This window comes from Erinaceus europaeus, chromosome 16 (assembly GCF_950295315.1).
Source record: "Erinaceus europaeus chromosome 16, mEriEur2.1, whole genome shotgun sequence".
NCBI lineage: Eukaryota > Metazoa > Chordata > Mammalia > Eulipotyphla > Erinaceidae > Erinaceus > Erinaceus europaeus.
This window is the reverse complement of record NC_080177.1, coordinates 69,148,069-69,174,108: the sequence shown is the minus strand read 5'-3', so window position 1 is coordinate 69,174,108 and position 26,040 is coordinate 69,148,069. Positions and strand designations below refer to the sequence as shown.

The window sequence follows — 26,040 nt, the reverse complement described above, 5'->3', positions numbered from 1 at the left end:
CACCCATCATCTGTGACTTATCTCAGAGATGGGAAGGAAGCCTTCTGCCTTTTTTTTTTTTTTTTTTTTTTTACCAGAGCACTGCTCAGCTCTGGCTTATGGTGGTGCAGAGGGTTGAACCTGGGATTTTGGAGCCTCAGGCATGAAAGTCTGTTTGCATAACCATTATGCTATCTACCCCTGCCCTGCTTTTTTTTTTTAATATTTATTTATTCCCTTTTGTTGTCCTTGTTTTATTGTTGTTATTATTGATGTCGTTGTTGCTGGATAGGACAGAGAGAAATGAAGAGAGGAGGGAAAGATAGGGGAGAGAAAGACACCTGCAGACCTGCTTTACCACTTGTGAAGCCACTCCCCTGCAGGTGGGGAGCCGGGGGTTTGAACCGGGATCCTTACTCCAGTCCTTGTGCTTTGCACCACGTGCACTTAACCCACTGAGCTACCCCCCGACTCCCTTTTTTTTTTTTAAGTGACAGCCCAAAGGGGTGAAAAGTTGTAGTGTATTTTCAATGTTTACATCTAACAGACCAACACTTCAAACACATAAAACCCATCAGTGACTATCATTGTTGGTTGGGAGAGAACATGAAATGTCTAATTTAAGACCACTGTGAACCTGAGATCTTGGGCAAGTGCTCCTCCTCCCCTCCCCACATTCCACAGGCCAACTGCCAGGCCCGGTGTGTGTGTGTGTGTGTGTGTGTGTGTGTGTGTGTGTGTGTCCTGCGGGGAACATTTGGTGTTTCAGGCTGAGCAGTAGGATGTGTGAGCAGTAGGATGTCTGGGTTTGGCTCAGAGAGGTAGAGCAGACTTGGATGTGGGCTTGGGAATCTTCAACAAACTCCCTCAGGATGGTAGAGCTTTAACATTCCCAGATGGAATGCAGGGAGAGCTCCGGCCTGGCTGAAAGTGGTCAGAGGGAAGACTCTCTGCCTGCCTCCACACCCAGCCCTGGGGCCCTGAGGGTCTGGGGACCTGGGGCACAGACTGTCTGCTTCTTGGAGGATTTCTGCCCAGGCACACTGGGGCTCAGGATGGAGGCAGGCAGGACACACTCTGCAAAGGAAAATGGGCTGACCCAGGAGAGAGAAACAGACATAAGTAAGAAAAGACAGGGTGGGAGGGTTGGGAGATGAGGTGGGGGAGGCGTGTCAGGGTCAGAATAGGTATTTGAGAGGTCAAAGAGTAGGTGAGACAAAGTATTGACAAGCCTACAGGGAATCCCGACTGAGCCTCTGGAGTCCAGGCACAGAAGAGAGACTTTCAAGAGTCTTCAGTTCTTCTTCTTCTAGCGTTTGCCCTTCTTCCGTAGCCAGTCAACAGAGTCAGGTTGAGCCCGATGTAAAGTTTCGAGACCTCCTTTGAATCTGGAGAGGTGGCAGTCGTTGACTATGTGGGTCATAGTCTGTCTGTAGCCGCAGGGGCAGTTCGGGTCGTCTCTGGCTCCCCAGCGATGGAACATAGCGGCGCACCGGCCATGGCCTGTTCGATAGTGATTGAGGAGGGCCCAGTCTTCAGTGAAGCCTGGTTATTCACATGACTTTGGTCAAGTTGTAGCACGTCTCTGAGTCTCCTGTTTGTCACCTGGCACAGTGACGTGGAGACTTCTGGGAGGAGTGGATGTATGTAAGGTACCTAGTATATTGTTTTTCCCCCAAGGCTTCTCTGTCTCCATGTCCCACCTCCCCTCCACTTGTGCTTTTCCCAAAGCCAAAATGTTTCTTTGTTGTAGGCAGGGAAGGCTGTTTCCTGCCCTGGTGCCTCTTCTCTGCCTTCTCCTTTGCACTCAAGGCTCAGTGTACTTCTCATTTGCTGGGGGAGCTCTGGGCTCCAGACAAGCTTGGAGAAAACTCAGCATGAGAATTGGGGCAGGGTGGGGAGTGGCAACTAGGACTCTGGGGTGCATGATAGCTAAGCCTCACCCAACCTCAGACATGGCCATTTTTTTTTTAATTTTCAGTTTTTTTAGTGTCTTTTTAAATACTTATTTATTTATTTACTTATTTAAAAAAGACATTAACAAAACCGTAGGATAGCAGGGGTACAACTCCACACAGTTTCCACCACCCAATCTCCATATCCCATCCCCTCCCCTGATAGCTTTCCTATTCTCTATCCCTCTGGGAGTATGGACCCAGGGTCATTGTGGGTTGCAGAAGGTGGAAGGTCTGGTTTCTGTAATTACTTCCCCGCTGATCCATACTCCCAGCCTGCCTCTCTCTTTCCCTAGTAGGGTGGGTCTCTGGGGAAGCGGAGCTCCAGGACATATTGGTGGGGTCGTCTGTCCAGGGAAGTCTGGTCGGCATCATTCTGGCATCTGGAACCTGGTGGCTGAAAAGAGAGTTAACATACAAAGCCAAACAAATTGTTGAACAATTATAGACCGAAAGGCTGGACTAGTGCAGATGAAGTGTTGGGGGGTACTCCCTGCAGACTATTTTGTACTTTTGCTTTCAGGTAGATATTTTGCCCTAGTTTATGGATACGTGTGAAAATATGCTCTCTCTCATGGGACCTGGTCTTTATCTAGGTTTTGGTTAATTTTTTTTTTTTTGATATTTATTTATTTCCTTTTTTTGCACTTGCTTTGTTGTTGTAGTTATTAGTATTGTTGTTGATGTTGTTGTTGGATAGGACAGAGAGAAATAGAGAGAGGAGGGGAAGACAGAGAGGGGGAGTGAAAGATAGACACGTGCAGATCGGCTTCACCAACTGTGAAGGGAACCCTCTGCAGGTGGGGAGCCGGGGGCTCGAACTGGGATCCTCACCATGTGAGCTTAACCCACTGTGCTACTACCCGACCCCCCATTTACTTATTTATTTTTAATATTTATTTATTGAGAGGGATAAGAGGAGAGAGAGAAAGAACCAAACATCACTCTGGTACATGTGCTGCTGGGGATTGAACTGAGGAACTCATGCTTGAGGGTCCAACACTCTATCCACTGCACCACCTACTGGACCACTTTATTTTATTTATTTATTTATTTATTTATTTTCCTCCAGGATTTTTGCTGGGGCTCGGTGCCTGTACTACAAATCCACTGCTCCTGGAAGCCATATATATATATATATATATATTTTTTTGCCCTTGTTATTGTTAATACTGTTGTTGTTGGATAGGACAGAGAGAAATCAGGAGAGGAGGGGAAGACAGGGACAGGGAGAGTTAAAGACAGACACCTGCAGACCAGCTTCACAGCTTGTGAAGCAACCCCCTGGCAGGTGGGAGCTGGGGGCTCGAACCAGGATCCTTACTCGGGTCCTTGAGCTTCATACTATGTGTGCTTAACCCTTCCCTGCCTGGTAGTGCACTACCGCCTGGTAGTGCAGGGAGAGACACAGAGAGAAAGAGACATCAGAACACTGTTCAGCCCTGCCTTATGATAGTGCTGGGGATTGAAATTGTGACCTCAAAGTCTCTGGCGTAGGAGTCCTTTTTTTTTTTACCAGAGTACTGATCAGCTCCGGTTTATGGTGGTGCAGGGGATTGAACCTGGGACTTGGAAGCCTCGGGCATTACAGTCTGTTTGCATAACCATTATGCTATCTAACCCTGCCCGTAGGGGTCCTTTTGCATAACCATTATGCTGTCTCCCTAGCCCTTGACCTGCTCTTGTTTTTCCTGCCACAGGGAACATCATTGGAGCTTCACATGTGTTCATCAATTCTTGCAGTTCTCCTCTGTTCAGACCCTACAGCACCCAAGTGGCCTAGGTTCTGATCCCAGTTCTGACACAGGGTAGGTGAGGTGGTGACTTTGACAGGCTACATGACCTCCTGGAACCTCTTGGCTCCTTGTTTGCATAGTGGGATGATAATGGAATCAATGGCTTATGAGGGTTAAGAGAATTCTGAGGCCAGGGTCTGGTCTATCATCAAAGCAACTTGGATTAATATTGTTTGAGGGCAGCCCTGTGGGGGCAGCAGAGTGCTAATGACTGGGTGTCTTCCCTGGAGGTACATTGCAGTCACTAACTTTGCAAGAAAATGCATATTCTGGGGGGCCCGCTAGTGGTGCAGCTGGTAGGACATGTATGCTACCATGCATAAGGACCTAGGTTCAACCCCCTGGTCCTCACATGCAGGGAAGGAAGCTTCATGAGCTATGAAGCAGAGCTGCAGGTATCTCCTTACCTCTCCTTCTCTCTCAATTTCTCTCTGTTCTGTTAAGTTGAAAAAGAATTAAAAAAATTATTTGTGATTAATAGCTGGTTTCAAGTTTGTAAGATTACAGTATGTAGTTCCACATACACCCAGCACCAAAGTTCTGTGTTCCTATCCCACCACCTCCCAAAAATAATCACCATAGTTCTTACAAGTCTTAGAAGCAATTTGCTTGCTTTTTCCCCTTCAAATTTACCTGTATCTGATCTCTAGATCCCACATATGAGTGAAACCACCTGGTAGTTGTCTTTCAGCTCCTTACGTATTTTTCTTTTTTTTATTAATTTTTTTATTTTTTATTTTTTGAGAGAGATGCAGAGAGAGAGACACACAGAGAAACACCAGAGCACTGCTCAGCTCTGGCTTATGGTGGTGTGGGGGATTGAACCTGGGACTTAGGAGCCTCAGGCATGAGAGTCTGTTTGCATAACCATTATGCTGTCACCCCACCCTCCTTACGTATTTTTCTAAGCATAATCATTTCCATTTCCATCCATTTTGTCCCAAAGACACAATATCATCTTTTTTGATTGCAGAGTAGTGTCCATGGACTATGTATCCATACTTTCTTTATCCTGTCACCTGTTGATAGACCTTTAGGCTGCCGCCTCCACTCTTTGGCTATTGCAAATAATGCAGCTATGAACAGAGGGGTGTATATGCCCCTTCTAATTAGTGTTTCAGTGTCCTTTGGATAAATGCCCAAAAGTAGTATCGCTGGATCACAAAGTAACTCCATCTTTGTTTAAGGACTGTCCAGACAGCCTTCCAAAGGGGCTGCACCCATTTGCATTCCCACCAGCAGTGGAACAGAGTTCCCTTTTCTCCACCAATACCTGTCATTTCCTGAGTTTTAAAAAGATTTTTACTTATAAAATGGAAATATTGACAAGACCATAGGATAAGAGGGGTACAACTCCACACAACTCCCACCACCAGAACTCCGTATCCCCTCCCTTCCCCTCCCCCTCTGAGAGCTTTCCTCTGGGAGCATGGACCCAGGGTCATTATGGGATGCAGAAGGTGGGAGCTCTGGCTTCTGTAATTGCTTCCCCGCTGAACATGGGCATCCTGATTTGTTGATGTAAGAGATTCTCTCAAGTGTGAGATGGGATCTCAGTGTAGTTTTAATTTTCACTTCTCTAATGATAACTGAAGTGGAGCATTTCTTCATGTGTCTGTGGGCCATGTGTAGCTCCTTTTTAGAAAACAGTTTAGTTCTCTGGTCCACTTCTTTTTATTTATTCATTTATTTTATTGCCTCCAGGGTTAATGCTGGGTTTCAGTGCTGGCACTACAAATCCATTGCTCCTGGTGGCAGTTTTTTCTTTTCTTTTTTCTTCCTTTCCCCCCCCCCCCGCCCCACTTTATTCTTGTTTGCCAGGATAGAGAGAATTTGAGAGGGGAGGGAGGGACAGAGAGACACCTGCAGCCCTGCTTCACCATTTGTAAAGAATCCCCACTGTACGTGGGGAGCAAAGGCTCGAACCTGGGTCCTTGTGCTTGGTAATGTGTGTGCTTAACTGGATATTCCACTGCCCTGGCCTGGCCCACTTCTTTATTGGATTATTTTAACTTATTTTGTAGATCTGTACCAATTCTGTATTTATGTTCGATATCAGTTGCTTATTGGTTGTGCATTGTACAAATATCTTCTCCAAGAATAAGTATTCTTTACAAATATGTTTGCTTAACCAGGTGCATCACCACATTGACCCTAAGTATTTTTTTTTTCTTTTATCAGAGCACTGATTAGCTCTGGCTTATGGTGGTGCAGGAGACTGAGCCTGGGACCTGGGAGCCTCAGGGGTGAGAGTCTGTTTGCATGACAATTATGCTGTCTCCCCCACTGCCCCTTAAGTTTTTTTTTTTTTTAAATGAAACTCACATGCTGGGACTTGGTGGTAGATCACCCAGTTGAGTTCATACATTACCATGTGTAATGATCCAGGTTCAAGTCCCAATCGTCATCTACGGGGGGTGGGGTGGGGGGGGAGAGGGAGGCCAGGGGGAGCTTCATGAGCAGTGAAGCAGGTCTCTCTCTCTCTCATATACATATATATATATACATATATATATATATATATATATATCCTTTTGTCTCTCAATTTCTCTCTATCCCATCCAATAAAAAAAATCTTTTTAAGGAAAAAATATAGCTATCAGGAGTGGTGGGTGATGGATTCATTATGCAGGACCCGAGCTCCAGCGACAACCCTGGTGGCAGTTAAAACGACAATAAATGTTCATGTTCCAGCACGTCCTGTAAGCCCCAGGCTGCTTCTTCCAGTTCCTCTCATCCCATCCACTCATTCTACCATCACCACCCTCTCAAACACGCCAAAGTCACCATGACCACGTTGCGCTCCTACTGCCCTTCCCCTGCCCCTTCCATCACCAAGTCAGATTCTGCCACCTCTGACTTTTCACGTTAAAGTTGTCCCCCCATCCACCATTTCTTCACAACACTTATCATTATCAGAAATTATTTTGTTTCCTTCTTTATCTTTGGTCGTCTCCTAAAATATAAGCTATATGAGATAGTGAGCTTGTCGAAAGTATCCTCCTCTGCGTCTGGAGCATTTGGAAGAGCGCCTGGGTAGAGCAGGTGCTCAGGAAAGGTTGGGTGAGTAGATCAGTAGATAAGGTTTTCTTCTTTTTCTCTTTTCTTTTTCTTTTTTTGCCTCCAGGGTTATTTCTGGGGCTTGGTGACTGCACTATGAATTTGTCTCTTGGAGGCCATTTTTTCCATTTTGTTGCCCTTGTTGTGGTTGTTATTGTTATAGATGTTGGATAGGACAGAGAGAAATCGAGAGAGGCGGGGAAGGCAGAGAGGAGGAGAAGAAGAGACACCTGCTTTACTGCTTTCAAAGCAGTACCCCTGCAGGTGGGGATGTGAGGGCTCGAATTGGGATCCTTATACCAGTCCTTGCACTTTGCGCCATGTGCACTTAACCTTCCACACTACTGCCCAGCTGTCTTTCCTTTTCTTTTCTTTCCTTTCCTTTTCTTTTCTTTAAATCTTTACTTATTTACTGGATAGAGACAGCCAGAAATCGAGATGAAAGGGAGGTAATAGAGAGGGAGTGAGACCGAGAGACACCCGCAGTCCTACTTCACTGCTTGTGAAACTTTCCCCCTGCAGGTGGGGACCAGTGGCTTGAACCTGGGTCCTTGTACACTATAATGTGTGCACTTAACCAGGTGCACCACCATCTGGACCCCTCTTTTCTTTTTTATTTTCTTTTCTGTCCTATTTTAATTTTGTATAGAGACAGATAAGTTGAGAGGGAAGGAACAGATAGGGAGAAAGAAAGAGACCTATAGCACTGTTTCACTGCTCATGAAGCTTCCCGCCTACTGGTGCTGCTGCTGAGGACTGGGGGCTTGAACCCAGGTCCTTGTGCCCTGTAATGTGTGCACTCAATTACATGCATCACCATCAGAACCCTGGAGAACAAAGTTGAGTGGACCCTTCCTGAGGGAGAGGTCCTGGGCTTTGCGTTCTGTTCACTGGGATTCTCACTGGTCTCCTAGGTCTGACTGGCTTCTCTTTGAAAAAGGTCTGAGTATCTTTGTAATTCAAAGTGGGACCAGCCAGTCCCTCTAATCAGGATGTGAGAGCAGTGCCCTGAAGAACTTCACCTAGGCCAGGAAGGCTCCGGGACTGAGGGCAGCCTCTGGTCAGCCGGCACCTGTTGCAGGTGAATGCAGGTGAATTTCAATAGGCTGCCAAGATGAGCTCCAGAGCAAGTAAGGCCGGGCTTCTGTGGCCATTCAGGTTATCTTTCCCCTCCCCATCACACGCATATACTTTTTTTTTTTTTTTTTGCCTCCAGAGTCATTGCTGGGGCTCAAGCCTGCACTATGAATCTACTGCTTCTGGAGGCTATTTTTCCTGGAGGCCTTTTGTTATCCTTATTGTTTATCGTTCTTGTTATTATTGTTGTCATTACTGTTGTTGTTGTTGGATGGGACAGAGAAAATTGGAGAGAGGAGGGGAAGATAGAGGGGAAGAGAAAGACATCTGCAGATCTGCTTTACCACCTGTGAAGCGAATCCTCTGCAGGTGGGGAGCCAGGGGTTTGAACCGGGATCCTTACGCTGGTCCTTGTGCTTAGTGCCAGGTGTGCTTAACCTGTTGCACTAGTGCCTGGCCCCCACTTCTTTTTTAAATTTTTACAATTTTTTATCACCTTTGCTTATTTATTGGATAAAGATAGCCAGAAATCGAGAGAGAAGGGAGAGAGAGAGAGGAAGATAGATGTCTGCAGATCTGCTTCACTACTTGTGAAGTTTTTCCCCGTAGGTGGGGAGTGGGGGCTTGAACCAGGGTCCTTGTGCACTGTAACATATGTGCTCAACCAGGTGTGCCAGTACTCAGACCCTTCATTTTTCTTTTTAAATAAGTTAATGTTGGGGGCTGGGTGGTAGCGCTGCGAGTTAAGTGCATGTGATGCAAAGCGCAAGGACCAGTGTAAAGATTCCAGTTCGAGCCCCCGGCTCCTCACCTGCAGGGGAGTCGCTTCATAGGCGGTGAAGCAGGTCTGCAGGTGTCTGTCTTTCTTTCTCGCTCTCTGTCTTCCTGTCCTCTCTCGATTTCTCTCTGTCCTATTAAACAACAACAATAGCAATGACAACAATAATAATGATAACAACAAGGGCAACAAGATGGGAAAAATGGCCTCCAGGAGCAGTGGATTCGTAATGCAGGCCTGAGCCCCAGCAATAACCCTGGAGGCAAAAATAAATAAATGTATGTTGACTATTTTATTTATTTACTTACTTACTTATAGGATAGAGGCAGAGAGAAATCGAGAAGGAGGGGAAATATAGAGAAGGAGAGAGAGAAAGAAAGACACGTACAGCACCACCTCACTGCTTTCAAAGCTTCCCCCTTGTAGGTGGAACTGGAGGCTTGAACCTGAGTCCTTGCACATTGTAACACATGTGTTCAACTGGGTGTGCCACCGCTTGGGCTCCCCCTACACCCCCACCTCACGCCACACACCACACATACTTCTACAAGTGAGAGAAAGAACCAGACAGGACTCAAGGTCAAGAGTTGATCAGAGATGAGGCTGGAACTCCGAGGCAGCTGGTGAAGACATGATCTTTCTGAGAAATAGGACAGATGCCAGTCCCTAGAGGGTGGAGTGAGTGCCACCTCATTCTCCATCCTCGCAGCTCTTTCCTGGCAGGTGCTGCTATCTCCTCCCAGTACTCAGAGGTGGGACTCTCAGCAGGTTCCTGGTGGCTTCTGGGTCAGGCCCAGGCAGGTGAGGACGTGATGGGAGGCTCCCCTGATGTCAGATGCTGGGCAAACTTTCCTTAGCTCCCGCCTCCAGCATTCTCCCCATTGCCACCGGCCTCCCCACACAGCCCGAGGATTCCCTGGAAGTTGAAGTGACTCAGGGATTCCAAAACTAGTCACCCCAGGAGGAAACCCCTCTGGAAAATGTTTCTCATGGCAGGGAGTCACCTAGGGAGTCCCACAGAACTGCTGCAGAGATAAGGGCTGAGTCTGAGCAAACAGTGGGGGTGGAGTAAGGCTTGGGCAGCCCAAGGTGTGGGAGATCAGCCCTGGGGAGGACAGTGTGCCTGGAGGCCCCCACCTGCCTTTAGGAGTTTCCTCCTTTGAGAAGGTTCTGAGCCTCCTGAGCTTCAGAGGCAAGGGGACACCCCAAAAGTCTACTCAATGGCACTTAAAAAAATATTTATTTATTCCCTTTTGTTGTCCTTTCTGTTTTGTTGTTATAGTTATTATTGTTGTTATTGTTGTCGTCGTTGTTGGATAGGACAGAGAGAAATGGAGAGAGGAGGGGAAGACAGAGAGGGGGAGAGAAAGACAGACACCTGCAGACCTGCTTCACTGCCTGTGAAGGAACTCCCCTGCAGGTGCGGAGCTGGAACTGGTGTCCTTATGCTGGTCCTTGCATTTTGTGCCACGTGCACTTAAGCCACTGCGCCCGACTCTCTCAAAGGCACTTTTTCAGACATTCCAACCTGCATCTTTTGCAGCAACAGCAAGCAAGCAAAAGAGAACCCAAGAAATTTCCATTTCTTTTTCATAGTCCTTCCTCTGGGGGACAAAGTCAGAGAGAAACTCAGGCTCAGTCTGCTCCCCGGCCCCTGAGGGTCCTAGTCCTTCTGAAAGAGCACAGCATCCAAAACACCTGTTCTGGGTCCAGGAGCTGTTCTGTAACACCAAAGGCCATCTCAGAGGCCATGTGCCAGACCTGAAGGTGGGGAGCAAGGTAGGGGGGTGGCAGCGGACCTGGTCAGCAGGGTTGAGTGTCTCGGTGGACGGCATGCCCCGTGACCTTGGGCAGGCTCACGAGAGACTGCTCTCAGTACAGGTTCAGTTGTACAGGAAACCACCGACTGTAGGGGTCCCTCTTCCACACAGAGCCAACCAGGGGTGGGTGCACTGGGGCGCCTCCATGCCGGGAGCAGAGGTGTGAACTCTCACCAGTTCCCAGCTTTCTTTGGGTCTGAATTTCCTGTCTGTAATTTGGGAGGTGATAGCTTTCCATCTACTGGATTTGTTTTTTTTAAAGATCCGATTGAACTTGCATATATGTTTAAGATTTATTTTATTTTATTTTTTATTTTTTTTTTACCTCCAGGGTTATTGCTGGGGCTCAGTGCCTGCACCATGAATCCACTGCTCCTGGAGGCCATTTTTTCCCCCTTTTGTTGCCCTTGTTGTTGTAGCCTTGTTATGGTTATTATTGTTGGATAGGACAGAGAGAAATCTAGAGAGGAGGGGAAGACAGAGAGGGGGAGAGAAAGATAGACACCTGCAGACCTGCTTCACTGCCTGTGAAGCGACTCCCCTGCAGGTGGGGAGCGGGGGGCTCAAACCAGGATCCTTATGCTAGTCTTTGCGCTTTGTGCCACATGCGCTTAACCTGCTGTGCTACCGCCCGACCCCCAGTTTATTTATTTTTTTTATTAAAGATTTTACTTATTTATTCATGAAGACTGAAGGAGGAGAGAGAGAGAGAGAGAGAGAGAGAGAAAGAACTAGACATCACTCTGGTACATGTGCTGCTGGGAATTGAACTCAGGACTTCATGCTTGAGAGTCCAGTGCTTTATCCACTGCACCATCTCCTGGACCATGATTTATTTATTTATTTTACCAGAGCATTGATCAGCTCTGGCTTATGGTGGTGTAGGGGATTGAACCTGGGACTTCAGAACCTCAGGCATGTCTGTCTGTTTGCATAACCATTAGGCTATCTACCACTGCCTTGATTTATTTATTAATAAGTGAGATAGGAGGAGAGAGACAGACAACCAGACATTACTCAGGCACTTGTGATACTGGGGATTGATCTCATGACCTCATGTTTAAGAGTCCAATGCTTTCTCCACTGTATTACCTCCAGGGCAAGCCATCTACTGGTTTGTCAGGTTGAGAAGAACTGACTCCCATGTGGGGCTTGGTGTCATCCTGGTGCATGATGCATGGGAGCCATAAAGGTGTCTGGGATGGACAAGGAAGAGAGTGGGGCCAGGTGGCTGGAGTGGGGGTATCCTGGCCCCCATATTCTCCATGTCCCCCCATCCTGTCTCCCAGACACCTTCTGCTGTCCCTAAGCATCTCACTTCTTACCCTAGATACCCCTAAACTCACCTGCACAGCAACTCCTAATTCCCTAGAATGTTACCTGTCTGCTTTGGGAACTCTTAGCCTTCAAACATTTTTTTTGGGGGGTTACCCCTCCTCGTTTTACTACTCTGTTAACCCTGGTTCCCTTGGTTTTCACCCCCTTAGTCTATGTTTATTCCCCGGGTTTATTTCCTAGTTACCAGAGGTGTATTTTCTAAGGGAAAGCGCATGCAAATCAGGAAACATCCTTCTAGAAACAGCGTCTGTGTTTGATCGTGTTATGGGGGGGTGTCTGTGGGTGTGGGGGGTGAGGAGCGTGGGTGGGATGAAGACGGAATACCTGGAGGCAGCCCCTGTCACTGTGCCTCCCCAGTGGGGTGACCTCAGCTGACCTGTGTCTTTGGGGTCTGACTCAACTGGAAGCAGCTCACAGACCCCTGCAGGCTGACGATGGCCCTTGATGCTGGGTCTACTGAAGCTGAGTAGGCTTCCCTGTGACATCATGGCAGCTGTCAGAGCCCTTGGACCCAAGGCCCTGGGAGTGTGCATTGGGGGTGGGGTGGGCGGAGGTCCGGTTTGGTCTTAGGGGAGTGTGTTATTGCTCACCATGTCTTCACTTTCCCATCTGTGTCATGGGAACAGCCCTCCCCACACACTTCCCCACATTCTTCCATCAGTCCATGCACCTCCAGTTGGGAAGTTGTGGGGGCAAAGGGTTTGTCCAGGGGAGTGTGCAGGGGAGTGGCTGCTGGAAAGCTGAATTAGGGAGTAACCGATTGATAAGGGGGTGAAGGTGATGGGTCATCAGAGATGAAGAAGGCATCAGAGAACAGAAGGGTGTGGGGCAAAGGCTCTGTGGGGAGAGGGAGGACGTTCAAGAGCAGGAGGTGAGCTCGCAGGAGACCTCACGTCAGTCATGTGCCCTCATGCTGGGTGTACCTCAAGGACTGGGGGAATCCCCAGCCTCCAAGGCTCAGAAGAGCAGAGTGCTACTAGTTCTGACCCAGGCCCGCCCGGAAAGGTGCAAAGGCCGCATTTTACCTAAGTGCCCATCAGGTTTGCCATGACCTTAATCACAGCTTCTATAAGCGTGGCCATGAAGCAACTCTGGGAAACACTTTCCAGCTGTCAATCATCATCATCATCATCTTCTTCTTCATCTTCACCATCATCATCTTCTTTTTTTTTTGCCTCCAGGGTTATTGATGGGGCTTGATGCCTGCACCTTGAATCCACTGTTCCTGGTTGGCTATTTTTTCCTGTTTTTGTTGCCCTTGTTGTTTTATCGTTGTTGTGGTTATTATTATTTTCTCTCTTTGAATTTAATTAATTAATTTAATTAATTTAATTAATTTTTTAGTGTTTTTATTTATTTATTTATTCCTTTTGTTGCCCTTGTTTTTCATTGTTTTTTTTTTTAATTTCCTTATTGGGGAATTAATGTTTTACATTCAACAGTAAATACAATAGTTTGTACATGCATAACGTTTTCCAGTTTTCCATATAACAATACAACCCCCACTAGGTCCTCTGTCATCCTTCTTGGACCTGTATTCTCCCCACCCACCCACCCCAGAGTCTTTTACTTTGGTGCAATATGCCAATTCCAGTTCAGGTTCTACTTGTGTTTTCTCTTCTGATCCTGTTTTTCAACTTCTGCCTGAGAGTGAGATCATCCCATACTCATCTTTTTGTTTCTGACTTATTTCACTTAACATGAATTTTTCAAGGTCCATCTAAGATCAGCTGAAAACGGTGAAGTCATCTTTTTTTTTTTTTTTTTTATAGCTGAGTAGTATTCCATTGTGTATATAGACCACAACTTGCTCAGCCACTCATCTGTTGTTGGATACCTGGGTTGCTTCCAGGTTTTGGCTATTACAAATTGTGCTGCTAAGAACATATGTGTACACAGATCATTTTGGATGGATGTGTTGGGTTCCTTAGGATATATCCCCAGGAGAAGAATTGCAGGGTCATAGGGTAGGTCCATTTCTAGCCTTCTGAGAGTTCTCCAGACTGTTCTTGTTGTAGTTATTATCATTGTTGTTATTGATGTCATTGTTGTTGGATAGGACAGAGAGAAATGGAGAGAGGAGGGGAAGACAGAGAGGGGGAGAGAAAGACAGACACCTGCAGGGGAGTCACTTCACAGGCAGGTGGGGAGCTGGGGGTTTGAACTGGGATCCTTATACCAGTCCTTGCACTTAACCCGCTGCACTACCGCCCGATCCCCTCTTCTTCTTTTTTTAATCTCAGGTCACTCCCTCCAAAAGAGTAGTGGAAATAAATTTGAATAAGCAAAACAGGCTTGCTGGAAATAAAACCAGGACTCCCAGACTGCTCGAGTCAGCCTGCTCCCACAGTGGCCAGTGCAGAAGTCAGCTGGGCAGTGGTGGTGGCAGTGGCAGTGGCAGTGGCATCGGCATGCTCCTGGTGAGTGCGTGGGGCCTGGGGAAGGCATGACACTGAGGGTGGAGGGTGGCTGGACTACAGGGACCCAGGTGGATTCCAGGTGAGATGGAAGCATTCTCTCACTGGCCTTCCCTTACAGGTGGTCGCATTCTTAGTCATGGTCATGGGGACCCAGGCCTTCAACTTGCGATTCCAGAGGGACTCGACCCATCAGTTTAGCTGCTACCTCAGAGGACGACACGGCTTCATAAAGGAGTGGAAGAAGTGGGATTCTGTGCTCATGCCACCCCCAAAGACAGCTGGCCTCACCCCCCCTCCAGAATCCTGCAGGGCCAGTGAAGACGGACCCCTCAACAGCAGGTCCATTTCCCCCTGGACATACGTGTGAGTCTGCTGTGCCCTCCTCACTATCAGTGAGCCAGGAAGGGTGTGTACCAGAGCCCGGGGCCTTCTCCCCCATGCCAGCCTACCTTTTTCTATCCAGTGATACCACAGAATGTAGAGGTCAGTCTGAGTCCTGGCTCTGACTCTTACTAGGTGAGACCATGGGCCAATTCAAAGGTTGAAACCTCAACTACTTTAACAATATGAGATAATGTCCTTTGAGCTAAGACGCAGAGCCTATGAAATAGTATGTGTGAAAATCTTCACCAAGAACAGAAAGTGCTGGTTATCTTCTTTTAATCTTCTCTCTCCTCTTCTTCATTTTTTTAAAAGTGTATTTGTAGGAAATGAAGGTTTTTAAACAAATTTTTTTATTGTCTTTATTTATTTATTGGATAGAGACAGCCAGGAATCGAGAGGGAAGGGGATGACAGAGAGGGAGCGAGACAGAGAGACATCTGCAGCACTGCTTTACCACTTGCAAAGCTTTCCTCCTGTAGGTGGGGACTGGGGGCTTGAACCCAGGTCCTTGCACATTGTAATATGTGCGCTCAACCAGGTGCGCCACCACCTGCCCCCTCTCTCCTCATCTTCCTCTACCTCCTCCTTTCCTAGACCCTTTTAATGGCCATGGCTATCAAACTAAACTATCAGGAAAGAATGGTAAAAATATAGACAGCAAACATCCTATGCCAACTGCTGTGGCCCTGGCCATATTATGGATCATAAATACTGCAATGCAAGAAAATCCTCAACTCTTGCTAGAAGCTGGGTGCCCTGTTTTCGTCAGGGAGAGATTTTTTCCCCCTTTCATTCTGTTTGGTGTGCAAATGTTACAAGTCTCAGCTGGTGCGACGGCATGTAAAATACTAGGAAATTCTGAAATTAGGACCATGAAGCAGCATATTTAAAGTTAGGGTGTTAGGGATCCCAGATAAATATCTCCTGTCTGATGTTCTCATGAGTGTCGGTCCACTCCTCAGTCAATCTAGTCTGGCTTAGCCTTCGATTTGGGGACAGATGGAAAAGTTGGGTGGGTAGGGAGGGGGTTAGTTTTGCTTGAGAGCAGATCCAGGGGGAAGAATCTGGGCCATGATGGTTTTTTTTTTTTTTTTTTTAGGAAGTCTTTCTTTTTTATTTTTTAATTTTTTTCCCCTTTTGTTGTCCTTGTTTTTTTATTGTCGTTGTTGTTATTATGGTTGTTGTTATTGTTGTTGTTGGACAGGACAGAGAGAAATGGAGAGAGGAGGGGAAGACAGAGAGGGGGAGAGAAAGATAGACACCTGCAGACCTGTTTCACTGCCTGTGAAACGACTCCCCTGCAGGTGGGGAGCCCGGGTCTCAAACTGGAATCCTTATGCCAGTCCTTGCACTTTGCATCACGTGCGCTTAACCCACTGCATCATCCTGCCATGATACTTTAAAAAATATTTTATTTATCTATTAATGAGAGGCATAGGCGAGAGAGAAAGAACCAGACATCACTCTGGTACATGTGCTGCCGGGGACTGAACTCAGGACCTGATGCCTGTGAGAGCAACGCTTTATCCACTGCGCCACCTCTTGGACCATGATACTTAAAAAAAATTTTTTTCTTAGGTTATTTATTTAGTCCCTTTTGTTGCCCATGTTGTTTTATAGTTGTAGTTATTATTGTTGTTGTTATTGATGTCATTGTTTTTGGATAGGACAGAGAGAAATGGAGAGAGGAGGGGAAGACAGAGAGGGGGAGAGAAAGACAGACACCTGCAGACCTGCTTCACTGCTTGTGAAGCGACTTCCCTGCAGGTGGGGAGTCAGGGGCTCGAACCAGGATCCTTATGCTGGTCCTTGCACTTTGTGCCACCTGCGCTTAACCTGCTGCGCCACCATCCGGCTCCCGCCATGATACTTTTAAGCGGTTTCAAAGTGGGTCCTGGCATAAAAACAGATTGGAGGGAGGCTGGGTGTCAGGTACTGATGCCACTGGGATCCAAACTCCTCATCTGGAGACTAGGGACCCCTCATCACTACTTGCCCAGCGTTTCCTGAAGTGTGACCTTTGTCATACTTGGCCCATAGCAACTCTCCAGGAAAAAAGTGATGGCATCAGGTAAATGAGGCAAAAACTCTTCCAGTCTTCACCCTGTGGACATTCATAATGTGCTTCTTTCTGGAGAAAAGCAACCATGGGTTCAAGCTCACTAGTCCGCAGACTCCTTTTTTGTGCGGGACATATTTTAGAGAATCCACTTTGGGAACTGCTATACTAGCTAAGACCCAGTTCTGGAGGGCCTAACTGTGAGAAGAATGATTTTACTACTCTTGGCTCTCTCCCATCAGGATTCTGAAGTACCTGACTTTTGCAACATCTACTTTGTACTGGTTTCCTTCCTTCCTTCCTTCCTTCCTTCCTTCCTTCCTTCCTTCTTTCCTTCCTTCCTTCCTTCCTCCCTCCCTCCCTCCCTTTCTTCTCCTCCTCGTCCACCTCCTCCTTTTTTCAAGTTATGAAATCTTTTGAAATAAGTGGATAAATCTGATCATGCACTCATTAACTTTCTTTTCTTTTTTTCTCTTTCTTTCTTTTTTTCTTTCTTCTTCTTTTTTTTTTGTTTTTTGTTCCTCCAGGGTTATTTCTGGGGCTCAGTACCTGCACTATGAATCCATTGTTCCTGGAGGCCATTTTTCCCATTTTGATGCCCTTGCTATCGTTATTATTACTGTTGTCATTGCTGCTCTTGTTGTTGGATAGGACAGAGAGAAATGGAGAGGAGAGGAGACAGAGATGGGGAGAGAAAGATAGACACCTGCAGACCTGCTTCACTGCTTGTGAAGTGACCCTGTTGCAGGTGGGGAGCCGGGGGCTGGAACCAGGATCCTTGTGCTGGTCCTTGTGCTTAGCGCCATGTGCACTTAGTGCTGTGCTGCCGCCTGACTCTCCCACTCATTAATTTTCTTTATCACTTACTTTCTTTCTTTTTTATTTATTTTCCCTTTTTTGTTGTTTTTTATTGTTGTAGTTATTATGTTTGTTGTTTTTATTGTAGTTATTATTATTGTTGTTATTGATGTCATCGTTAGATAGGACAGAGAGAAATGGAGAGAGGAGGGGAAGACAGAGAAGGGGAGAGAAAGATAGACACCTGCAGACCTGCTTCACCGCCTGTGAAGCGACTCCCCTGCAGGTGGGGAGCCGGGGGCTCGAACCAGGATCCTTCACTGGTCTTTGCACTTTGCGCCGTTTGCACTTAACTCACTGTACTACCGCACGACTCCTCCGCCCTTGTTGTTTTATTGTTGTTGTATAGGACAGAGAGGAAAGGAAGACAGAGGGGGAGAAAAAGATTGTGAAGCGACTCCCCTACAGGTGAGGAGCGGGGGGCTGGAACTGGGATCCCAACACCGGTCCTTACGCTAGTGTTAGGATATAATCTTTTTCCAATTTCAAATGTAATATTTTTAAAAATATTTATTCCCTTTTGTTGCCCTTGTTTTTTATTGTTGTAGTTGTTACTGTTGTTGTTATTGATGTCATCGTTGTTGGATAGGACAGAGAGCAATGGAGAGAGGAGGGGAAGACAGAGGGGGAGAGAAAGAGACACCTACAGACCTGCTTCACTGCCTGTGAAGCGACTCCCCTGCAGGTGGGGAGCTGGGGGCTCGAACCGGGATCCTAACCGGTCCTTGCACTTTCTGCCATGTACGCTTAACCCACTGTGCTACCGCCCGACTTCTTTAAATTTTATTTGGTAAGATGGAGCGAAATTGAGAGGGGAAGAAGAACTAGAGAGGGAGACTTAAAAATTTAAAAAAAAAAAAAAAAAAAAAGAACTAGAGAGGGAGTGAGTAAGACACCTGCAGATAGACCTGCTTCAGCACTCATGAAGTGTCTGTCCTCCCGGCACGTGGGAAGCAGAGTTTTGAGCCCAGGTCCTTGCATGTGGTAGTGTGTGCCATCACCCAGCCTCCTAAATTTCTTAATTTATTATTTAATTTAATTTATTTATAAGAGAGAAAACAAAAACATCATTCTGGTATAAGCCATGCCAGGGATTGAACTCATGACCGCTTGCCTGAGAGTCCCATGCCTTATCCACTGCCCCACTCCCAGTACTGATGAGCAAGCATTTGTCCATGTGCTTAGGATATGTGTACAGACTGAAGGATGTGAAGTAAATGGTTACCAGTGGCTCCCCCAGGGTAGTGGGATGGGTAGGAGGATAGTCACCGTCCACTTTCTATGCTCTGAGCAGATTTTTTCGGATAGATAGAAAGGTGGATAGATAGATAGATAGATAGATAGATAGATAGATACAGCATCAAATTTCTCCCCAGTGAGGTGGGGCCCAGCTTGAACCTGGGATGTGCTCACGTCAAAACAGGTGCACAATCCAAGTGAGCTATTTTTCTGGTCTTTCACCACCACATTGTGTGTAAGAACAGTTTTTATATGTGATTTAAAAATTCCTAAAAATGTAATAGTAATTATAGAACAGAATCTCACATTTGAGCCAGCCTGCATACCAAATAGAAGTAGAACTGGTCTGATGGGGTGAGGCTCACACAAGAATCTGTTCCTCTCCCCCTGCCTCTCTAGGGGTCTCAAGACCACTAGTTTTTGCCACCAGGGTTATTGCTGGGGCTCAGTGCCAGTACTATGAATTCACTGTTTCCGGTGGCCATTCTTTCCTTTCTATTATATTTGATAGGACAGAGAGAAGTTGAGAGGGGAGGGAGATGTAAAGAGGCAGAGAGAAGGAGAGACACCGACAGATTTGCTTCAGTGTCCATGAAACGTCCCCCCTGCAGGTGGGGAATGGGGGCTTGAACTCCATTCCTTGGGCATAGTGATGGATGCACCACTTCCCCGCACTCCCCCTGCCTTTCTAAAGATTTAATTAAAATTTTAAAGGAGAGGCGGACCTCCTTTCATTTTTTTAAAAAAATTATTTATTGTTGGATAGAGACAGAGAGAAATTGAGACAGGAGGAGGAAGTAGAGAGGGAGAGAGACAGAGAGACACCTGCAGCTCTGCTTCACCACTTATGAAGTTTTCCCCTGCAGGACTGGGAAATCAAACCTGGGTCTATGCACACTGTAATGTGTGTGCTTAACCTGGTGCACCACCGTCTGGCTCCCAAGATTTAATTAATTTATATCCTATGTGATAGAGAATGTTCCACATGACAGAGACAGAGAGACAGAGAAGAGAGAATCGAGAAGCCGGAGCAGCACTCCTGTACTTACGATGCTGGGCATCCAATAGGGGCGTCAGGCCTGCAAACCCTGCACTCTACAAGCTGAGCTACTCCCCCCCCAGGCCCTGACAGTGGGGGAAAACAAATCCCAGAGTGAATGGCTTGTTTAGAGTCATACAACCAGGAAGCTAGAGATAGCTCACTTTAGCATGTTCCAGAGGTCTCGGCTTCATATCTCCCATCACCACGTGGGAACAGCTTCACAAGCAGAGGCGGAATAGTGTTTTGGTGTCTCTCCTCTCCTCCCCTTCCTCCCTTCCTCCCTTCCTCCTCCTCCCTCTGTCCCTCTCATTCTTTATCTAAAACAAACTAATTAATAAAAATGAAAAATCAGAGAGAGCTGAGGAACTGTGCAAGTGTGGAGCCCCAGGAGAACCCTGGTGGCAGTAATTAAATCAAATCCTCCAGTCAGTAGGTGCCAGAGCTGGGACTAGAAGCCAGGGTCCCGCCCCCATCTGCTCCCCTCCACCCTGTTCTCTTCTACCCACCCACCTCCCCCACTTTCTTCCTTCCACCGATATTTCCACCCAGGGCACGGCCCTCCCTGTGTGCCCGGCCGCCCTGTCCACTTCCTCATGCGAACCTCCCCTGCAGGTTGGACCGGGACGTGAACCGGCTCCCCCAGGACCTGTACCACGCCCACTGCCTGTGCCCGCACTGCGTCAGCCTGCAGACCGGCTCCCACATGGACCCGCTGGGCAACTCGGAGCTGCTCTACTACAACCAGACGGTTTTCTACCGGCGGCCGTGCCGGGGGGCGGAGGGCGCACAGGGCAGCTACTGCCTGGAGCGCAGGCTCTACCGTGTGTCCATGGCCTGTGTGTGCGTGCGGCCTCGTGTGGCGGCATAGACCCAGCGCAGGGCCCTGGTGCGGGACAGCTGGAGCCACCCCCAGTCGCTATGCACCTGCCAGCAAGCCCCACCTCCAGAGAATCACCAGGAATAACTTTGAGACAGCGAGGGGCCTGGGTGCCAGAAGACTGCAACGTTGCACTTTGGGGAGCGGGTGGGATACGCTGGAGGGGTCTTAGGGAGCATCAGGAGGCTTCCCTTGGACGAGATTTTTAGGGGCTCTGCAGGCCGCTGTCTCCCTGGCCTCTCAGCGCAGCACAGCACAGCACAACACCGCACTTTCGGGTTGTTTGCGGAGCCCCTTATCCCATTTGTTCCATTAGCCCTCCACCCACTCACACATTCATTCATCAAATAGTTGCCTGAGCTGCCTGTGTAGCGACTAGTCTCTGGCTGGCAGTGACTCTAAAGGAAAAGGCTGCTGTATTGCATGGAGAGACTTATTCAAATAAACAGTCCGAATCTAAAAGTAGCCTGACTTATCTTTTGGCATCTCCTATCCCGTCAGGTCCTTCTTCCTCGGCAGCCCCCTCTTCCTTTGCGCCTCCCTTCCCTGCCCACCCTGCACACCCGGGTGAGGATTCGGCTACCCTCCTGGCACGCTGGAGAGACAGAGGCCCATTGAGGCACTGAGACAGGCACACAGCGCCCCCTTGTCCCCCCAACAATCTCCCTTTGTCCACAATCTTGGCGGCTACAGTTTCGTCCTAGGGGAGGGGGTGTCTGGGCCGCGCTCCAGCTCTCACCCTCCCTCAAAGTTGAAGGGGGAAGAGATGACCAAGGAAGAGGGTTCAGTTAGGGGAGGGGGCACAAGCTTCTTTGGGTTTAGGTCCTCAGAGAAGGGGGGAGGGTCCTTTAGGCCTGGGATTCTTGGAGCACTTCCTTGCACCTCCCCATTCCTCAACCCTCCTCCTCCTGGAGCTCTCAGGGCTGGGCCGGTCTCCCAGTGAGGGGAGGGGCCGACCACGCCTCCCAGTGCTGACCTTCCTCCCCAAGTGCCTCCTGGGGGGCCAGTGCCACCATTGGGGTGCTGGGGCAGCTGGGGGAAGGCCTCCCTCTTCCTCGGGCCTCCTGGGGCCCTCCGGAAGGGCCACTGCTTCCCTTCCAGGTTTTTCCCTGTGCCCTCCTCCTCCTGTCGGCCTCCTGTCCTGCCAGTTTTCTGCCTTCCTGCTGTGGCTGGTGGCCCCTGGAAGATGCTGGGTGCTTGGGACCGTGGGGTTAGGCCCCCCGAAGAAGGGGCAGATGCAGGGCCCCAGGGCTTCTCCGTGGACAAGACCTTCTTCTCCTCCCTTAAAGGCATCCTGTTGGAAGCAGAGCTGGTAACAGCACCCCAGGCCCAGTGAGGCCCTGCTCCCTGACTGCCCCCCCCCCCCATATACCCCTAACTGCCCTTCCTGAGTCCTCTACCTTGCCTGCTTGCTGCCTCTCCCTCTGAATGGAGGAGGCTAAACAGCTCTCTGGGACATGGTGGGAGCAGGAGTGGGAGGCCCCGGGGTAAGCAGGTCTGTCTCTCCCTGCCTCTGACATGGCCTCTTCTAGGGAGATCTAAAAAGCCCTGCTATCAGAAAGAGTAGGCTTTCCACAGCCCCACTTTATCAACCAAGTGCTCCCCAGAAACTTCTTTGCACAGGAAAGAAGCTTCCCCCTAGTCACTCAAGGGGAAACTTTATAGCAATTTATCTTTTTTTTTAAAAAATATTTATTTATTTTCCCTTTTGTTGCCCTTGTTATTTTATTGTTGTAGTTATTATTGTTGTTATTGATGTCATCATTGTTGGGACAGAGAGCAATGGAGAGAGGAGGGGAAGACAGAGAGGGGGAGAGAAAGATAGACACCTGCAGACCTGCTTCACTACCTGTGAAGCGACTCCCCTGCAGGTGGGGAGCCAGGGGCTCGAACCAGGATCCTTATGCCGGTCCTTGCGCTTTGTGCCATGTGCACTTAACCCACTGTGCTATTGCCCGACCCCCTAGCAATTTTTCTTGTGCATATGTGGCATCTGATATAGCCAGGGCCAAAGGAAGCCCCAGAATCCACTGGGGAGAACCTGCCTTCTCCTCCTTTTTAAGATTGAGGTGTTTTTTTTTTTTTTTTTCTTCTTCTTCTTCTTTTTTTAACTGGGGAATTAATGTTTTACATTCAACAGTAAGTACAATAGTTTGTACAATGCATAACATTCCCAAGACTGAGTTTTTATTTATGAGCAAGAGAGGGAGCTTCATTCTGACACCTGGGATGTCAGGCATTGAACTTGGGACTTCATGCTTGAGAGTCCTACAAATTATCCACTGTGCCATCCTTAAGCCTACTTTTTAAATTTTATTTTTTCCCAGAGCACTGCTCAGCTCTGGCTTATGGTAATACCAGAAGTTGAACCTGGGATCTCAGAGCCTCAGGCATGAAAATCTGCTTCAGAAACTATTGTGCTGTCTCTGACCCAGAGTGCCAGCCTTCTAAACCTGCCTCTCAGTGAGGAACCAAAAGCTCTGGTCCTTGTTAGGGTGGTGGTAGGCATCTGGGGTTATGAAGCATTCTGGAGTGGGCAGTGCCTCTGGGATGCAGGAGCTTGGGGGGCAGCCTTCACTTGTGCTCTGAGCTCCAGGAGGACACCACTTTTGTGGATTATATGGTGGTGTTTCTTGGAGACATGTGACTTGGTCAAGCCGTGGGGGTTTCCGGGAGGCTGGGGTAGGGGTAGCTGACTGATCTTAAGCTGAGAGATTTGACTCCTCCTGAGCTGGCAGAGGTGGGAGGTTAGAGACCTCCGTTGGGAGGTCTTGGGGGTGCGGGAGCAGAGACTTGGTCATGGCCGCACCCTTGGGGGTGAGATAGCAGAGACCCGGCCATGGCCGCACCCCTTTCCTGGAGTGCTCACAGGCTCGGTCCCACAGGCCCTGACCTTCATCATCTTCATCTGCTTCACGGCCTCCATCTCTGCCTACATGGCTGCAGCGTTGCTCGAGCTCTTCATCTCGCTTGCCTTCCTCTTCCTCTACGCCACTCAGTACTACCGGAGCTTCGAAAGGCTCAACTGGCCTTGCCTGGTGAGGGTCCCTGCCTCCCCATCACCTGGCCCTTTCCAGTCCTTTCCTGGTCTGGCCTCTCCTTCTCCAGGGTCAGTGTGGTGTCCGCTCCCCCCAGCCCAGCTGGGCTGTGTCCTGTGCTGTTTTGACCCACACTCCCTTCACAGCATCACATTCCTTCTGTCTGCCCTCCTGCCTATCCAGGGTCCAGCTGCACCCCCAGCCCTGGCCCTGCACCCCTCAGCTGCTGAAGCAGGCTGAACCCTGCCCCAGCCGGGGTCCCTGCCTTCCATTCCTGGTTACTCTGCATCTCTTCTTGGGGGAGTGGGAGATCTCTGTCTCTCTACATGGTTTCTCTGTGTCCAGTGGAGTCTCATGAAGGGAGCCACAGTGCCTCAGGGCAATGCTGTCTGCCCTCTGACTGTATACACCCCCTCCCAGGACTTTCTCCGCTGTGTCAGTGCCATTGTCATATTCTTGGTGGTCTCCTTTGCTGCTGTGACCTCCCGGGATGGAGCTGCCATCGCTGCTTTTGTGAGTGGAGTGGCACAGAGTCCTCCAGCCCCCCAAGTCCTGTGGCTGCTGGTTATGTACTTTCTTTGCTCCCCCAACCCCCAGTCCATGCAGTACCCCAGACACCCGAGCACACCTTGCCCCAGGCTAACCTCTTCCCTAACCTGAGTACCAAAGGCCCTTGTCATGCTTTTGCCATCATCATGTCAGGTTTTTGGCATCATCTTGGTCTCTGTCTTTACCTATGACGCCTTCAAGATCTACCAGACTGAGCTGGTACCCAGGGCCACTCAGGGTGAGTTCTGAGCTTTGGGTGAGGAGATTGATCCTCCAGTCCTGCCCAGCTTCCCCAGCCTGACATGCTCTTCTCTGCTTGCTCCATCTCCACAGGGGACCAGCAGCAGTGACCATGCAGCTACCTGGCTTCCAGACTCAGCCAGACAGAGGGACGGCACTACCCAGACACTCAGCCCCCAGCCCAGGGAGCTGAACTCCAGGCCTTCAGAGATGGGCTGGCTCCAGGCATACCCAGGACCATCTGAGACCTGGCTCCCGAGAAAGAGCCAGCCAGAGAGAGGGTGTTGGGGGTGGATAGGAAGAAGCTGGTGATTCCAAATTAAAAGATTCTGATCATGCTGGTGATTCCTTTGCTCCTTCCCAATGTCAGGTAGATCAGGAGTTCATGGAAGTGCTCCCTGTTTGCTCTCTGGGGCTGGGGCTGGACTGCCAGTCCCTGTTCAGGGTGCCATTTACCGGTCTAGCTTCACAGGCAGGAGACAGATGACCAGGGACTCATGGCTGAGCTGGGAAGCAGTATCTCATTTATTAATCAGATACATCACTTAAAAAATTTTTTTAAAAATATTTTATTTAATTTATTTATTCCCTTTTGTTGCCCTTGTTGTTTTATTGCTGTAGTTATTATTGTTGTTGTTGTCATTGTTGGATAGGACAGAGAGAAACAGAGAGAGGAGGGGAAGACAGAGAGGGGGAGAGAAAGATAGACACCTGCAGACCTGCTTCACCGCCTGTGAAGCGACTCCCCTGCAGGTGGGGAGCCGGGGTTCAAACCGGGATCCTTATGCTGGTCCTTGTGCTTTGTGCCACCTGTGCTTAACCCGCTGCGCTACAGCCCGACTCCCCGATACATCGCTTTTTATGCATCTCTTCACTGGAAGTGGCAAGGGAAAGGAAAATGACTAGGAGAGAGGGCGGAGAAAAAAAAAAAGAGTGCGTGTGAACAGAACATAGAAAGCTTCCATCTAACTAGTGGGGATTAAACCAATACCCTGTAGGCAGGGCAGGACCCAGGTAAAACAGTGATTATGTAAATAGACCACATTGTAAGTAATATAAGCGAACTTAATGTGATGATCAAAACAGAAGGTCTTATAAGCAGAATTTAGAAGCATACCAACATTTCCCCCTTTCTTTTTAACTAATGGCCATAGTATCAGGAGTGTGGGGTGAACAGAAACCTATATCGTACAGGCATTTTCAAAAGAACTGGCAGAAGACATGGAGGAACAAGTAAGAGAGCAGCAAGAACCAGTGTGATGCCAAGGGGAGGCCTGAGGGGGGCGTTTCCTGCCTCAAAGGGCAAGGCAAAAGGGCGTTTCCTGTCTCTGTGGGCATCTCTTGCCTCTAGGGGCATTTCATGCCTCAAAGGGCATTTCCTGCCTCTGTGGGCAGGACCTAGTAAAGAGGGGGGGGTTCCTTCCTCTGTGGAAAGAGCCTGCAGGTGAGGGGGCGTGGCCTATAGAGTCCCCAAGGCTGCTGGCTGCAAAGTCCATGGACTGCTGCGGTCAGTCTTTGAGAAACCCAGCAG

At 48.6% G+C, this 26,040-nt stretch overlaps 2 protein-coding genes across 6 annotated transcripts; both read left to right on the top strand.

Annotated features, from left to right (window-relative positions):
* Positions 1 to 3,549: 3,549 nt before the first annotated feature.
* On the top strand, positions 3,550 to 21,109 carry IL25 (interleukin 25). Its single transcript, XM_060174158.1, has 4 exons — positions 3,550 to 3,742; positions 14,047 to 14,223; positions 14,342 to 14,586; positions 20,418 to 21,109. The coding sequence occupies exons 2-4, from the start codon at positions 14,215 to 14,217 to the stop codon at positions 20,671 to 20,673; spliced, it is 510 nt and encodes a 169-aa protein (XP_060030141.1). The 5' UTR covers positions 3,550 to 3,742; positions 14,047 to 14,214; the 3' UTR covers positions 20,674 to 21,109.
* A 386-nt stretch (positions 21,110 to 21,495) lies between these two features.
* Positions 21,496 to 24,847, top strand: CMTM5 (CKLF like MARVEL transmembrane domain containing 5). 5 transcript variants are annotated; one of them, XM_060175314.1, is made up of 5 exons: positions 21,519 to 21,994; positions 23,568 to 23,720; positions 24,141 to 24,233; positions 24,471 to 24,507; positions 24,603 to 24,847. In XM_060175314.1, exons 1-5 carry the CDS (start codon positions 21,869 to 21,871, stop codon positions 24,617 to 24,619), a joined length of 426 nt encoding a protein of 141 aa, XP_060031297.1. In that variant the 5' UTR covers positions 21,519 to 21,868; the 3' UTR covers positions 24,620 to 24,847. The 5 variants fall into 5 exon arrangements, with proteins under 5 accessions (XP_060031301.1, XP_060031300.1, XP_060031298.1 ...); XM_007537655.3 differs by having other exon boundaries at positions 21,523 to 21,994; positions 24,423 to 24,507; XM_060175317.1 differs by lacking the exon at positions 23,568 to 23,720 and having other exon boundaries at positions 21,497 to 21,994; positions 24,423 to 24,507.
* Positions 24,848 to 26,040: the final 1,193 nt, after the last annotated feature.